The sequence below is a fragment of the Oncorhynchus clarkii genome, chromosome 16 (assembly GCF_045791955.1).
Source record: "Oncorhynchus clarkii lewisi isolate Uvic-CL-2024 chromosome 16, UVic_Ocla_1.0, whole genome shotgun sequence".
Lineage (NCBI taxonomy): Eukaryota > Metazoa > Chordata > Actinopteri > Salmoniformes > Salmonidae > Oncorhynchus > Oncorhynchus clarkii.
In genome coordinates this window covers 25,381,907-25,398,893 of record NC_092162.1, presented here as the reverse complement: position 1 = coordinate 25,398,893, position 16,987 = coordinate 25,381,907, and the positions used below count along the sequence as shown (strand labels likewise).

Sequence of the window (16,987 nt, the reverse complement as noted above, 5' to 3'; positions counted from 1 at the left end):
TCAGAGTGTGGTGTCAGGAAAACAACCTCTCACTCAACATTAAAAAAAAACTAAGTTAATGATTGTGGACTTCAGGAAACAGCGAAGGGAGCACCCCCCTATCCCCATCGATGGGACAGCAGTGGAGAAGGTTTGTCGGTGTACATATCACCGACAAACTGAAATGGTCCACGCACACAGTGTGGTGATAAAGGCGCATCAGCACCTCTTCAACCTCAGGAGGCTGAAAAAATGTGGCTTGTCACCAAAATCCCTCACTAACTTTTACAGATGCACAATGGAGAGCATTCTGCCGGGCTGTATCACCGCCTGGTACGGCAACTGCACCGCCCACAACAGCAGGGCTCCCCAGGGGGTGGTGCGGTCTGCACAACGCATCACCGGGGGCAAACTACCTGCCCTCCAGGACACCTACAACACCCGATGTCACAGAAAGGCAAAAATGTATCATCAAGGACAATAACCACCCAAACCACTATCTGTTCACCCCACTTCCATCCAGATGGCGAGGTCAGTACATGTGCATCAAAGCTGGTACAGAGAGATAGAAGCTGTTTTTCAATCTCAAGGCTGTCAGATGGTTAAACAGCTCTAGAAGCATAAGCATTTCGCTACACTCGCAATAACATCTGCTAACCACGTGTATGTGACCAATAAAACTTGATTTGATATATTAATATGGGACATTTTCAGCCCTTTCCTGGGTAGCTTATATAACAAATAGACATGAAATGGAAAAGAGCAAACAAAACAAGAGAATAAATATATACATTAATCAGTTGGTGTGTGTAAGTATGTGGGTGTTGCGGAGTTGAAGCTACAACCCATAGGCTTGGCTGTCTCAACAATTCCCAGCTTTTGGGAGGGAGGGTAGACAATGAGCATGTCATTGCGGATGTAAGCAATGTCCCCACGCACTCTGGCATCTTTCATGGCTGGAATAAGTTATTTTCTATTCTGTCAGGATGGTCATTGTTGGGGAAGATATACTGTACGTTCTTATCAAGTTCTTGGCTCTTTCCAGTACAGCTACCTTGACCTTGAACCTCAGGAACTTGACCAATATTGGCCTGGGCCTGTCACCTGGGCCAGTGGTGGGTTTTCCAGTCCTGTGGGCGAACTCCACCTCTGCCCATCTTCAGTTTCTCCAAGATAATTTCCCTCACTTTGTCCTCAGACTCTGTCCAGGTCTCATGTGGAGATTCTGCAATTTCGTCCACAACCATGTTGTTCCGCCTTGATTGTCCCTCGATCTGATTTACCTCTCGTTGTTATCATGGATTCACATACAGAACTCAATGACTTACAGATTGCTGCATGTTGCCTGTCTCCAGTTTAAACTCATCGAACTGACCCTGGGAGAACTGACCCTGCAAACTATTCTTTAGGTCCTGGACCTCTGGTCAGGTCGTCCATTCTTTTATTAGTTGACTCCACCAGTATTTGGACAAAACACTTGAATCTATTTTCTTGTTGTTTTAACAACTGCTTGTAGAAATATTGTTTTGTTTAAAAGATCCTTCAGCGTAGGTTGCGCTGTTACTCCTAGCAGTTCCAGACAGGGCAGGTCGCAGGGAAAATTGAAAACAACAAGTATCTGGACAGCCACAAGCCCGGGGCGATCCGTGGTCCCAGCCACAATGTCTAACCGCGTTGCCGGCTGCGTTCAAGCCCTCAAGAAATCTCTGCTAGCTTGATATGCAGCTATGCCAAACAGCTCCTCAGACCCCACCCTTGGTCGGCAGGATCACTGGACAAATAGGAGTGGTCCGAGCAACTGATGCCAACCTCCTTCGTGGGATCCAAACTCAAAATGTTTAGTATCCATTTCTACTGTGTTACAATTAAATTCTAATCCATCAATGGTCACTGTAATATACAGTAAACTAGTGTTTTTCAACTCTTCTAGCTGGCATAATATGGGCCGTTATGCTTTGCAATGTTAATGACAATAGATTAGTGATCTACTAGTGGTACAAAATGTACAAAATGTTTACCATCCATTTAAATGTGTTAACTGTGTTATCACTCAAATATAAATTGTGATAGGACAGAACAAGTATTATTCAAATGGTGTAGCTGGCAAATACAGACATGTTATGCTTTGCAATTGTATTAAGAATGTATTAGTGATCTACTATTGGCAGACGTGAAAAAAACATTACCATCCATTTCTGCTGTGTTTAAAATTGAATTATAATCATTAAATAGTTTACTGTAATATGCAGTAAACTAGTTCTTCCAATCTTGTAGCTGGCAAAATATGGGCATTTTATACTTTCAAATGATGAATGATATACTGGTGGCACACGTGAAAAAATGTTTACCATCCATTTTTACTGTGTTCAAATTAAATTATAACCCCCCCCCCAAAAAAAAAATCACTGTAATATACAGTAAACTATTTTTCCCAATGTTGTAGCTGGCATAATATGGGCATGTAATGCTTTGCAATGTTAACTCCAATACTGTATCAACCATTGTGTTATACACGGCGTTTGTAGCTGGTTATGAATGTCTCAAATAACACAGGTTAATATTGGTCATTATCTGAATTTCCTGACTTTGAGACAATTACATTTGTATTTGAATTTGTTATGAACAAGGTAATGGTATGTTTTTCTTATGTAGTCATTTACTTTTTATTTTTCAGTCAGTCTCGAGGCATGATCATGAACAGCATCTTAAAATCCATCTTTGAAACTATATTTTTAACTATATTTTCCATCTGAAAATATATTTTATGAAACAGCATATTTCATAAATTAATGAACACAAGATTTCTTCAGAACAGGTCAACTTTTAAGTCAATTTTTTCAGCTTTTACATTGCCGTTGGCTTTTCGATGGGCCATGGCTTATAAAATAGAATTTTGTATGCATTTTCACACATTTATTTACAGTATTTATTCTGTTCATCCTTTCCCTTTACAATTAGAAATGGTAGACTTTTGTGCAGTTATGTCCTCTGGCTGATATAACACTGACTAACTACAGTAAGGTGAAACAACATTTTGGTCATAGAGTCTATCTTGTTCAATATCTTTGTTTCAAAACCCCCCGAGCCTAGGTGAAAAATCTGTGGATGTGACCTTGAGCAAGGCATTTAACCATAATTGCTCTGGATAAGAATGACTAAAATCTCAAATGTTATTAGTGACACCAGGACCTAGACAATTACGTGGTGCAAACAGAAGGCTGGAGGTAGCCCAAGTTTTTGTTTTATGACAACACGAGCAATTGGGTTGTCAAGCAGGTTCACATATTCTGGATCTGGCTATACTGAGTATCTGCACATTATTGGATTTGAGGCTGAAGATGAGGCAGTCTATAGTTGCACTTGTCATAACTGGGTCACTGGCATACACCTAGTGCCACAATTGCATGAGCAGCCTGTACAAAAACCTAACTCCATTCAAAGCAGGAGAAACCTTCAAAGCTGTTGCCCATCCCTACTGTCATTTCCACCATTTTCATCAAACTGACCAGACATTTATAATTTGAAATCAACATACAATAATGTGTCAATCATGTCCATTTATCTAAAATATAATATCGATATGCATCTATATTATAATTCTCAACACCTGCATGCTAAAACAAGGGCCGCGATGATACCAATATTGAGATACTCGGTAGAGAAGGGAAGTGTTATTTCCTTCATGATGTCTTTTAATTGTATGTGAGGGGACCTCTAATGAGGAATGCTGTGTTGCAATAAGCATTTATTAACTTGCCTCTATTTGATATTTCAACAACTGAAGCCAATTCTGCCAAGTTTTTAAAGCAGACATTTACCATCATCACAAATCATGTTATATGTAAATCCCAGAGAGAAAGAGAGAGTGTTAAAGACTGGAGTGGGAGAATATGGGTCACTTGGACTGTACGTGGACATGCTTAAATCCACTGACAATAGCCGGCTGGGTTCACTGAAGACAGTAATGCTGCTCGTGTTTTGCGTTCTCTTGTGTAGCGATCGATTGCTACTGCCTGAGTCGTCTGATGTAAAGATGGATGCCTTCCGATATAGGTAAATAAAATAAAACATTTATGGACTGGCATGTATCTAATTGTTATGATCGTCAAGGCTAAAGGGAGCTACACCGTGAAGTGATATTTTTCTTGTGACACAATGTATCGAGTTTTTAAAACGAACAGCAGCAGTGCACTAAGCAAACCACAGCGTGCTTCGCAGTAATCTGTTTCTTGAAGTAACATTCAATGTCTTACAATTGCTTCCGATTGCACCATATGTTAAGTTGATGATACATTTATTTCCAGTATTTTTTGTTATTTTCTGTAAATGATCACAAAATATCCCCCGTCTCTTTCTGCTAATCTGAAATCGACACGAATACAATGGTGTCTATCTGCGTTATTTTCAATTGTGCATACTGGACAATGTTATGCCCCATAGTAGGGGCCGAGGACTTCTGTGTGATTTAAAAAAAAAAGAATATAAGGAAAACATTTATTCAATGCTGTTCTGTGAACGATATATGATGAGAAGCAGGACACGTAACATGTCGTTATCTGATTTGTACGACAAACAACGAATAATCCAATTATTTTTTGTCATAAATGACAGGTTATAAACGTGAATAGCCTAGATTCCACTTTTTTAATATAATTCATTGTGCATTTAGTTGTCACCCTTTGTTACAATGTTTAATTGCTTGTTGTTGCTCCTGCTCCCCACACTCCTTACCATGACTCATTGAAATATATTTTACATTGTAAATGTCATGTATGAAGATTAAATTATGTGTTATGATATGTGTCTTCTCTCCTGTCTGGTCTAGCCCCGTCTTGGCCAATGCATGCTGCTTTACAGCATGAACACAGAAGTGTGGGCTCATCTTCTAATTCTGGCAAATGAAAATGGATGAGATTTCGATGTCCAGCCTGGACAACAGCAAGCTGGAGGTAAATATAGTAGTAGGTTTGGTTTAGTCCTGTGTGGACTATACATAAGGGTATTGTTTTTTTACCCACACTTTTCATTTTAGTCTTAGACAAAGGCTTAAACATTTGGACTGTGTGTTATTTGGACTGCAGCTATGGCTGATGCGTAACCTGGCCGGCGCAATTCAGCTTGACTGTTTGGCCCTAGTGTGAATCAGTTCTGTAGCCAACTCTTCTAACAGTATCATTCCATAGAAAGGCTATATCCTGGTTCTATATAATAATGCTGGGGTGGTTGGCAGGGCGTAGCTCAGGACATCCTTTCTGACCTGGTGGAGGATGCTTGTCTGGGCCTGTGCTTTGAGGTCCACCGGGCCGTCAAGCAGGGCTACTTTTTCCTGGAAGACACGGACCAAGAAACCATGAGGGACTTTGGTATGTATTTCTACTTTCTACTCACCAATGTTTTTAAATTATTGTTTAACAATGGTTAAGATAAAGACGTGTACAGACGATATCATTCCACAAGTTTTAATTTGCTAACTACACCACCATACAATGATTGCAATATATAATATATACCTTTACTATGTAAAGTGCTTTGAACTACAATTTTTCTTTCTCATTATTTTTTTGCATGAGTAGAAATTGTGGACCAGCCAGGAGTGGATGTGTTCGGGCAGGTGTACAACCAGTGGAAGAACAAGGAGTGTGTCTGTCCCAACTGCAGCCGGAGCATCGCTGCGTCACGCTTTGCCCCGCACTTGGAGAAATGCCTGGGCATGGGGCGCAACAGCAGCCGCATAGCCAACCGCAGGTTAGCCCCCCTACCAAATACTAATTGAGTGTATGTAAACTGCTGACCCACTTGGAATGTGATGAAAGAAGTAAAAGCTGAAATAAATCATTCTCTCAACTATTGTTCTGACATTTCACATTCTTAAAATAAAGTGCTGATCCTAACTGACCTAAGACAGGGAATTTTATGAGGATTAAATGTCAGGAATTGTGAAAAACTGAGTTTAAATGTATTTGACTAAGGTGTATGTAAACTTCCAACTTCAACTGTATGTCATATTGATGCGTTTACTGACATCTTTAAAGGGGTGGCTAAACTCACTAAATTCGCCTCCCTTTTCCACATCCTTGTTATGAAATGCTAGAAGCCATGACTGAAGCAACGAGGGTTTGAATGGGGAGTGTTATGTTCGCTAATAGCCTGGCGTTGTGTGTTCCTCTTTACTGATCCTAAACAGCAACCATACTTTACGAGATGAATGGCTTAGCAACCACTTGACGCAGCATGGCAACGTGAACGTGATTGGTCAAGAATCTTAAACCCTGAGCATTTCCTCCTTTCTAGAATACCTATGATACTTGTGTTTATGATGCTAATGTTATCTCACGAATGTGAGGATGTTTGAGTTGGGTGGAGGGAAAACGAGCCCTTTTATAAAGACCAAGTCTTGTTCTTTCAACACAACATTGGCAACTATGTATTGTTTCATGTAAACAAGACTGAGGCGCTGTGTGCTAATGGGTATTTCTGTTGTCTGTAAAGAAATGGGCAGGCTGTAAGGTTCTGCTGCACTCAGCTCAGCTGCTTCTCCGTGCAGCGTTTACCATCCCCTTTTAGTGGGCAAGACTGGGCATGATTGAAATCAAAAAAGAAAATCACAAATATCCAAGGATTTAGGAATTTATGTCATAGTTTTGGAAGATATTGACTTAATGACCAAAATGATCCTATTTGCGCTTTGTATTACATTTTGGCACTAGAATAAATGTTTCTGACTAATGTTGATGCCTCAGGCCGTTTTCAACCAGACAATTATTTTTGTTTTGGTTCAGCTAACCTTTAAACACAGCTACCCTAATACCAGTTGACATTGCAGTGCAGACAGCAATGTAATGCCGTTAAGACTGGAGTTGCTGCCTCGAATACCCAAGCCGACAAGGTGAAACATCTGTTGATGTGCCGTTGAACAAGGCACTTAACCCTCATTTGCTTCAGGGGCGCTGTACTATTATGGCCGACCCTGTAAAATAACACATTTCACTGTGTCTCTCTGGTGTATGTGACGATAAAACATTTTCTCATACCACAACAGGGTAGTATTATTTTCTAATCAAATGTAGTTTGCACACTTTTCATTCAACTGTAGCCTTACTTTCTCTAGCAATCCTGAAGGAAGGATTCTTTCAAGTACTTTGCTTTAGCCTGCCCGGAGTAACAGACGGGCGGAGTTTGCCGTTTTTGAGACTATTCTATTGGTCCATTAAACCACACAAGCTCAATTAAGCGCAGATTAAATATTGGAAATGATTTCAAATAATTAAGCGCAGATTAAATATTGGAAATTATTTCAAATAGTATTTTGAACCCAGGTCTGGCCATAAATCAATGGATGATGTCACTGACTGTCCTTTCTTCCCCACACAGAATAGTCACCGGCAACAACACTAACAATAAATCAGAGAGCGACCAGGAGGATAATGATGACGTCAATGATAACGACTGGTCCTACGGGGCGGAAAAGAAAGGTAAAGGACTGACTTTCACCCTCCTTTTCATGGTGATCTGGGTCCTGTTTAGTAGGCAGAAAACGAGCGCAAACGTTGTGAAACAGAAAGGTACCACATGACCTTATCCAATAAGAACAGAGGTTAAATCAAATCCCATTTTTATTTGTCACGTGCTGAATACAATCAAATGCTTACTTACAAGCCCTTAACCAACTATGCAATTTTAAGAAAAAATAAGTGTTAAAGTATTTACTAAATAAAGTGAAGTAAACAAAAAATACATTCAAATTATAATGAAAAAAATAAGAAATTATTAAAAATAAATAAAGAGAAACAATAAAATAGCAGTAACGAGGCTATATACAGGGGGGGTTGGGTAGGTTACTTTCTAAATGTAATCCGGTAGTTACTAGTTACCTGTTCAAAATTGTAATCAGTAACAACTTTTGGATTACCCAAACTCAGTAACGTAATCTGATTACATTCCATTACTATTAGATTACTTTCCCCTTAAGAGGCATTAGAAGACAAAAATGCAATTGAACAACAACTATTGTAGGATAAATCAATGTTGAAGTTTACATAGCTGGCTATATATGGATGTAAAATGTTACTTTATTGGTTGGTTATGTAGGCTTCTTCTAACCCATCGCTTTCTACTACATATAATAATACGATTCAATTATATCTTTACATTAAAAACCAAAGTCTATCAGAATTCCAATAAATGTTTTACCCTTTGATCTTCAAGAATAGGATTTGAAAGTATAGATTAGCCAAATAGTTTTACCTGAGCATAACCCCAAAACTAAGGACTTATTAGCCAGCCCTACTTTGTTTCTGATTTTGTTGTCATGGAGAACTGATTGGGCTCATTGATTCGAGTTGAAAAATAAATGCTGCGCTCATGGAATGGCGTGCTTTGAGTGCTGTTGAAAAGTGCTATTTACATGTGAAAAAGGAATGCCATATGCTGCATTTTCTATAGGCTGATTGTTTACCTTTTTGTTGGTGACACTTTGATATCTTGATAATCTGTAACTGTTTAAACGGTAAATCCACAGATGAAACAATAACAAAAAGGCTACCCCACCTCGGTTTTGGTAAAAAGCTGAGGGATGGGCCTGGAGAAATGTAACCACACCCAGATTAATAGACAGAGCTATGGATGTATGGACTGACCATCCATGTTATCAAAATGATTGTTTTAACCATGTTGTGAGGCTGTACGGTGTTTGTTTACATTTACAATGTTTACAAACATTGGAGAAAAACAAGCTTATATTTTGGGTTCTCGTGGAGTGTGACAGTTGAACTAAGCTCGAGGCATTTATATAAGTTATATTCTTCAAGAATCAATGGATATATATAATTTATACATCTAAAAATTGATGTGGCAGATTGCCACTTTAAGTCTATCAAAAGTGTGCATGTGTCCATTAGACCTATGGAGAATAAAAAATGTTTAGCAATAAAAGCCCCACTTTTACTCCATAGGCTGGGATGCGCACTATGCAGCTGTTGCAAGAGCATTTTTCACTGGCTGTGTGATTCACATCAATGCGCTATGTAGATGTCAATAATAAGTGATATCCGTATCACCATAGACGACACCACTGATGTCATCCTTACCTCCAAGCGTTTATTCAAGTTGGATAATCTTTCGATGCCGACAGCAGTCGCACCATTGGAAGACATAGTTTGGACTGTAGCCTACAAAAGCCTATTCATGCTCTTTTCCCGTGATCCATCAAACACATTTGGTGTGTCATCATAGTGGTCTCTGACTTGTGGTCAGACTCGCTCACGTGGAACAAATTTAAACTTGCACCTTTTTTCAATACTGATTTGAATGTCATTGAGAAAACAGAAGTGTCAAGGATTTCTTTTCGCAAACATGCTTTCTGAATTTAAAAGTAATCCTCGACGTAATCATCTAGTTTTTCAAAAGTAGCTGTAATCTGATTACAATATTTTTTCTGGTATAGTAACAGATTGCAGTTAGGTTTTTTGTAATCTGTTACTCCCCAACCCTGGCTACCGGTACAGAGTCGATGTGCGGGGACACAGGTAGCCATTTGATTAGCTGTTCAGGACGCTTATGGCTTGGGGGTAGAAGCTGTTAAGAAGCCTTTTGGACCTGGACTTGGCTCTACGGTACCGCTTGCCGTGCGGTAGCAGAGAGAACAGTCTATGACTAGGGTGGCTGGAGTCTTTTGGAAATGTTTAGGGCCTTCTGACTCCACCTGGCATAGAGGTCCTGGATGGCAGGAAGCTTTGCCCCAGTGATTTACTGGGCCGTACGCACTATCCTCGAGTGCCAGTTGCCATACCAGGCAGTGATGCTCTTGATGGTGCAGCTGTATAACTTTTTGAGGATCTGAGGACCCATGCCAAATCTTTTCAGTCTCCTGAGTGGGAATAGGTTTTGTTGTGCCCTCTGCCCTCAGTGTGTTTGGACCATGACAGTTGGTTAGTGATGTGGACACCAAGGAACTTGAAGCTCCCAACCTGTTCCACTACAGCCCCGTCAATAAGAATGGGGGCATGCTCAGCTCACCTTTTCCTGTAGTCCATGATAATCTCCTTTGTTTTGTATCACGTTGAGGGAGAGGTTGATATTCGAGGTCGACCGATTATGATTTTTCAATGCCGATACCGATTATTGGGGGACCAAAAAAAGCCGATAGTGATTAATCAGACAGTGCCTTGCGAAAGTATTCGGCCCCCTTGAACTTTGCGACCTTTTGCCACATTTCAGGCTTCAAACATAAAGATATAAAACTGTATTTTTTGTGAAGAATCAACAACAAGTGGGACACAATCATGAAGTGGAACGACATTTATTGGATATTTGAAACTTTTTTAACAAATCAAAAACTGAAAAATTGGGCGTGCAAAATTATTCAGCCCCTTTACTTTCAGTGCAGCAAACTCTCTCCAGAAGTTCAGTGAGGATCTCTGAATGATCCAATGTTGACCTAAATGACTAATGGTGATAAATACAATCCACCTGTGTGTAATCAAGTCTCCGTATAAATGCACCTGCACTGTGATAGTCTCGGAGGTCCGTTAAAAGCGCAGAGAGCATCATGAAGAACAAGGAACACACCAGGCAGGTCCGAGATACTGTTGTGAAGAAGTTTAAAGCCGGATTTGGATACAAAAAGATTTCCCAAGCTTTAAACATCCCAAGGAGCACTGTGCAAGCGATAATATTGAAATGGAAGGAGTATCAGACCACTGCAAATCTACCAAGACCTGGCCGTCCCTCTAAACTTTCAGCTCATACAAGGAGAAGACTGATCAGAGATGCAGCCAAGAGGCCCATGATCACTCTGGATGAACTGCAGAGATCTACAGCTGAGGTGGGAGACTCTGTCCATAGGACAACAATCAGTCGTATATTGCACAAATCTGGCCTTTATGGAAGAGTGGCAAGAAGAAAGCCATTTCTTAAAGATATCCATAAAAAGTGTCGTTTAAAGTTTGCCACAAGCCACCTGGGAGACACACCAAACATGTGGAAGAAGGTGCTCTGGTCAGATGAAACCAAAATTTAACTTTTTGGCAACAATGCAAAACGTTATGTTTGGCGTAAAAGCAACACAGCTGAACACACCATCCCCACATGGTGGTGGCAGCATCATGGTTTGGGCCTGCTTTTCTTCAGCAGGGACAGGGAAAATGGTTCAAATTGATGGGAAGATGGATGGAGCCAAATACAGGACCATTCTGGAAGAAAACCTGATGGAGTCTGCAAAAGACCTGAGACTGGGACGGAGATTTGTCTTCCAACAAGACAATGATCCAAAACATAAAGCAAAATCTACAATGGAATGGTTCAAAAATAAACATATCCAGGTGTTAGAATGGCCAAGTCAAAGTCCAGACCTGAATCCAATCGAGAATCTGTGGAAAGAACTGAAAACTGCTGTTCACAAATGCTCTCCATCCAACCTCACTGAGCTCGAGCTGTTTTGCAAGGAGGAATGGGAAAAAATGTCAGTCTCTCGATGTGCAAAACTGATAGAGACATACCCCAAGCGACTTACAGCTGTAATCGCAGCAAAAGGTGGCGCTACAAAGTATTAACTTAAGGGGGCTGAATAATTTTGCACGCCCAATTTTTCAGTTTTTGATTTGTTAAAAAGTTTGAAATATCCAATAAATGTCGTTCCACTTCATGATTGTGTCCCACTTGTTGTTTATTCTTCACCAAAAAATACAGTTTTATATCTTTATGTTTGAAGCCTGAAATGTGGCAAAAGGTCGCAAAGTTCAAGGGGGCCGAATACTTTCGCAAGGCACTATATATATATATATATATATATATTAGTGTGTGTGTGTGATAATGACAAGTACAAAAATACTGAATGAACAAAGAACACTTATTTTAACTAAATATAATACATAAATAAAATCAATTTAGTCTCAAATAAATAATGAAACATGTTCAATTTGGTTTAAATAATGCAAAAATAGTGTTGGAGAAGAAAGTAAAAGTGCAATATGTGCCATGTAAAACTAACGTTTAAGTTCCTTGCTCAGAACATGAGAACATATGAAACTGGTGGTTCCTGTTAACATGAGTCTTCAATATTCCCATTTAAGAAGGTTTAGGTTGTCATTATTATAGGCATTATGACGTGTCGACTATTTCTTTCTATACCATTTGTATTTCATATACCTTTAACTATTGGATGTTCTTATAGGCACTTTAGTATTGCCAGCCTAATCTCGGGAGTTGATAGGCTTGAAGTCATAAACAGCGCAGTGCCTCAAGTATTGCTAAGAGCTGCTGGCAAATGCAGTAAAGTGCTGTTTGAATAAATGCTTATGAGCCTGTTGCTGACTGAGCGGGGGTAGGTAAACTGCTATATCAAATCATAGACTTAATTATAATATAATAAACACACCGCAATACGAGCCTTTGGTCATTTATATGGTCAAATCCAGAAACTATCATTTCGAAAACAAAGCGTTTATCCTTTCGGTGAAATACAGAACTGTTCTGTATTTTATCGAACGGGTGGCAACCCTAAGTCTAAATATTGCTGTTACATTGCACAACCTTCAATGTTACGTCATAATTATGTAAAATTCTGGCAAATGAATTATGGTCTTTGTTAGGAAGAAATGGTCTTCACACAGCAACGAGCCAGGTGGCCCAAACTGCTGCATATACCCTGACTCTGCTTGCACAGAATGCAAGAGAAGTGACAATTTCTCTAGTTAATATTGCCTGCTAACATACATTTCTTTTAACTAAATATGCAGGTTTTAATTGATTTTAAGAAAGGCATTGATGTTTATGGCTGGGTACTTTTGTGCAACGATTGCGCTTTTGTTAAATCATCACCCGTTTGGACAAATTGAAGTAGGCTGTGATTCGATGATAAATTAACAGTCACCGCATTCATTATATGCAACGCATGACACGCTAGTTAACCTTGTAAAATCATCAACCATGTGTAGTTCACTAGTGATTATGTTAAGATTGATTGTTTTTTATAAGATAAGTTTAATGCTAGCTAGCAACTTATCTTGGCTCCTTGCAGCCACAGGTCCTTTTGACGCTGCACTCGTGTAACAGGTGGTCAGCCTGCCACACAGTCTCCTCGTGGATTGCAATATAATCGTCGTCCAAAAAGGCAGATTCTTCTGAAAACTTGAAATCGGCCCTAATTAATCGGCCATGCCGATTAATCGGTCGCCCTCTAGTTGTTATGCTGGAACCACACGGCCAGGTCTCTGACCTCCTCCCTATAGGCTGTCTCATTGTTGTCGGTGAAGTTAATGATGGTGTTGGAGTCGTGCTTGGCCATGCAGTCATGGGTGAACAGGGAGTAAAGGAGGGGACTGAGCATGTACCCCTGTGGGGCCCCCGTGTTGAGGATCAGCGTGGCATATTTGTTAATACCTACCCTTACCACCTGGGGACGGCCTGTCAGGAAGTCCAGGATCCAGTTGCAGGATCCAGGTGGTCTGCTTGAAACATGTTGGTATTACAGACTCGGTCAGGGACAGGTTGAAAATGTCAGTGAAGAGACTTGCCAGTTTGTCAGTGCATGCTCGGAGTACACGCCCTGGTAATCCGTCTGGCCCTGCAGCCTTGTGAATGTTGACCTGTTTATGGTCTTACTCACATTGGCTATGGAACGCGTGATCAAAGTCGTCCGGAACAGCTGGTGCTCTCCTGCGTGCTTCAGTGTTGCTTGTCCAGATGCGCACATATAGAAATAATTTAGCTCGCCTGGTAGGCTCGTATCACTGGGCAGCTCACGGCTGTGCTTCCCTTTTGTAGTCCGTAATAGTTTGCAATCCCTGCCACTTCCAACGAGCATCGGAGCCAGTGTAGTAGGATTCAATGTTAGTCCTGTATTGATGCTTTGCCTGTTTGATGGTTCATAGTTGGGCATCTGCGTCATCTGACAACTTCCGTATTGAGCGAGTCACTGGTACTTCCTTCTTTAGTTTTTGCTTGCTTGTTGTTTTCCATTGCAAAATGTTTTCCTACAGTGTGCCCTACGAAACACTACCCTGGTGACTGACAGTTATATAAATTGTGTCTACTCACAAGAGTAGACACATGGAAATTAGAATCCTATAATGGTGAATACCAGTAGTCAATCTTTACATTAATTTGAACTGAAACAGAGTTGACTTCAACTGTGCACATGCAAAAAATGTAGTTGTATATGTTTGATCTTCACTTGATATCTAGTAGTAAAACAAATGTGCTTTGAAGTGTTATCAATGTGCTTGGTTCTCTTGTGTATTTGTACATTATGATATCTTGTAAATCATTGAAATTATGTCCACGTGTCTTATAAAATGCTCTCGTTTTTGCAGCGAAGAAGAGAAAATCAGATAAGGTATTTGCACTTTCTTTGAAACAACAATTAAATATTTTCTGTAATAACATAGTTTTGCCACTAGTTGATCATTCTGCTTTTCTTGATGCTTTATCTGAATAGAATCCACTGCCACAGCTGAATTTCAAGTGAGAAATCGAAGGGAGAATGTTGATTGGCACTTGGGGTTTGTGTAGTTGTAACCAATCTAATAAAATTACTACAGGAAAGCACGGCCAAAACAAACCATAAAAATAAAGTTATCTTAATATGTTCGTAAAGTTTCCAACAGTATGCAGCATGATCCTGAAAGGCGACGAGACCAAATTTCGATTTCTTCAATTTTAATATTTGTTGTGTTTGTCAAGCTTTCTGTTAAACAGAACATATTGTTTTTATTGAATAAGACAATTAAATTACACATTTCTTATAGTTTTGTGTAAACTATTTTGTTTTATATGTACATAAATATATATTTTCCTTTTTTATTGTAGAATCCAAACTCACCCAGGAGATCCAAATCATTTAAACATAAAAGTGGTAAGTTATCATCATTAGTCTGTAACTACAAAATGCATGGTAATTGTGACAAATGGAGCGATTGCTTTAGGCCTCATTCTTTGGATAGGCCTAATACACACTCTGGCATTAATTCAATAGTATGACAGTGTTATGACAAAGGATATACTGTATGTAAGTTGTCCCTGAGACGCTCTACCCTAGTTCTAGGTCATTGAGACAGAGATTAAGGTGTGGACTGTGGCTCATATGAAATATAAGCTATCCTACAGATAATGGTGTTTTGTATTGCAGTTGCGCTGTGAATCTAAGAAGATATTGCTATTTTATATTAAGGTGGTTCCAGAGATCATTTGACAAGTGTAACTAAAATAAAAACCTCCTGGACCATCCCCATAATCAGATTTTCACAGCCACAGTATAATTTCCTTGGAGTGGAGAATGGAGGTGACTTTGATAAATAGAGTCAGTCTGTCTCCACAGGTATGATGGGCCCCAGACGGCGTATGGACAACCAGGAGAGCCCACGCATGCTGATGAAAGACGAGGCCTTCCCTCAGTGACAGACACACAGGAAGACCATTCAGAGTCCACCCTGGCTCCTTTTGTTTTTCAATGGACCGTGACAGATGTGTAGTAGACTATTGCTAAATGGGTCGTGTTCATTAAGCACCACACTGAACAAAACTGACTGATACATGGAGGTAGTGACTGAACTTCTCCAATAAGAAATGCTTGTTTGTTTTTCCATTGTGAAACGTTTTAAAATGTTTTGTTACTATGTGCCCTAATGAACACAACACTGCTGAAGCAGTCCAGAGACTGTGTCTCTTCCGTTTTTCCCCTCCACCGAATCGTTGCACCAATAATCATTATTTTATATCATACATTATTTTATCGATAGGTAGCTCTTGGCTGGCCTCTTTACGAAATATTGTGTTAGAGCAACAGATAAGGAGTGAGGTCGTACAGTGGCTAGGCAGAGGCAGTCGAGGTCAGAGCAATGGATACTAAGGACCATTTGATTATGCACTGACTTTTTGATGATATCAGTCAAGAAGTCTTTTCAACTATCATTTTTTTGACAAGAACATAATTATGGACAAATGGACAGTTAAAATCAGAAGTCGCACAACTTACAGGCAATAATAATTAATGGTTTGTCATTTTATTACTCCATATTCACAGTGTCAACATCATGATTCTCCTACTGATGAGTATGCTGAAAGGACTCCCGTCACTTGTCATATACCTGTGGAAATAGGTTTTGAAATAAACTGCAAACTCCTTGCAGTAGAACATGGGTTAATCTGTTTCATTGTAGATGAGTAGTTAGTTAGGCTTGTTTTCTAGCATTCAAAACATTATTTTATTATTTGTTTACATTGTAAAGGGTTATATGTCTCCTCAGTGTTGTGATAGCAGCATTTCAACTATTTAAATATTTACACTATCATGGCTTTGTATTTGTTCATCTGTCAAGTAATAAACGATTGTCATCTGTCGACGTGTGATATTTGAACTGCGAGTATAGGAATTAAAATTATGTTTGGCTTGATGTGGGCTGATGCATACATCTGGGGAGGGGGGTTGCAACAAAGCCAAGATTTAGTAAACACTTTTCTGTTGAATGAACCTGAACATACCCTAAGCCTTCCGAGCCTGTAGTGCACTCAGTCGTGAGTAGGGGAGGCTGTTGATTGCCTGTTGTGGAAATTCAACATTTTGCTGTTTTTTGGTGTGTGCCCAAAGTGATGTAGCTAGTAGGGCTTTTAGCTTGCTGTGTTTTTGAAAATGTTTTGATTTTAAAGCCTATACACTCAGAATTTGTATTTGGCATGGGGGTTGACAGGGTAGCCTTCAGTCTCAGAGTAAAGTATCTTTGCTACGGTCGGAACAGTGACAAATAAAACCCATTCTTGCAGAAAGGGAGCTTTCAAAAGGTTCAGCTGTAGAGATAGGACTCATCTTTGTATCCGTGCCATTATAGCATCTGTGCCATTGAGGCTATCTCCATTTTGAAGTAGTCAATTTTATTATTCACGATTGGCTGATCCCTTCTGATGACTGGGCTGGACATGACTCCAACAGGGTCACCAGGAGGGATCAGCCAATGAAGTTGGAAGTCTCACCCAGTTGACTAAATTAAAATAGTGGAAGCCCTCAATGGCGCTGCCC

The 16,987-nt window shown here is 39.8% G+C and overlaps 1 protein-coding gene across 1 annotated transcript; it reads left to right on the top strand.

The window, feature by feature from the left end:
- Positions 1–3,910: 3,910 nt before the first annotated feature.
- On the top strand, positions 3,911–16,367 carry LOC139368250 (ataxin 7 like 3b). Its single transcript, XM_071106961.1, has 8 exons — positions 3,911–4,032; positions 4,805–4,928; positions 5,210–5,342; positions 5,553–5,724; positions 7,351–7,451; positions 14,289–14,311; positions 14,785–14,830; positions 15,293–16,367. The coding sequence occupies exons 2-8, from the start codon at positions 4,878–4,880 to the stop codon at positions 15,370–15,372; spliced, it is 606 nt and encodes a 201-aa protein (XP_070963062.1). The 5' UTR covers positions 3,911–4,032; positions 4,805–4,877; the 3' UTR covers positions 15,373–16,367.
- The last annotated feature ends 620 nt before the right edge of the window (positions 16,368–16,987 follow it).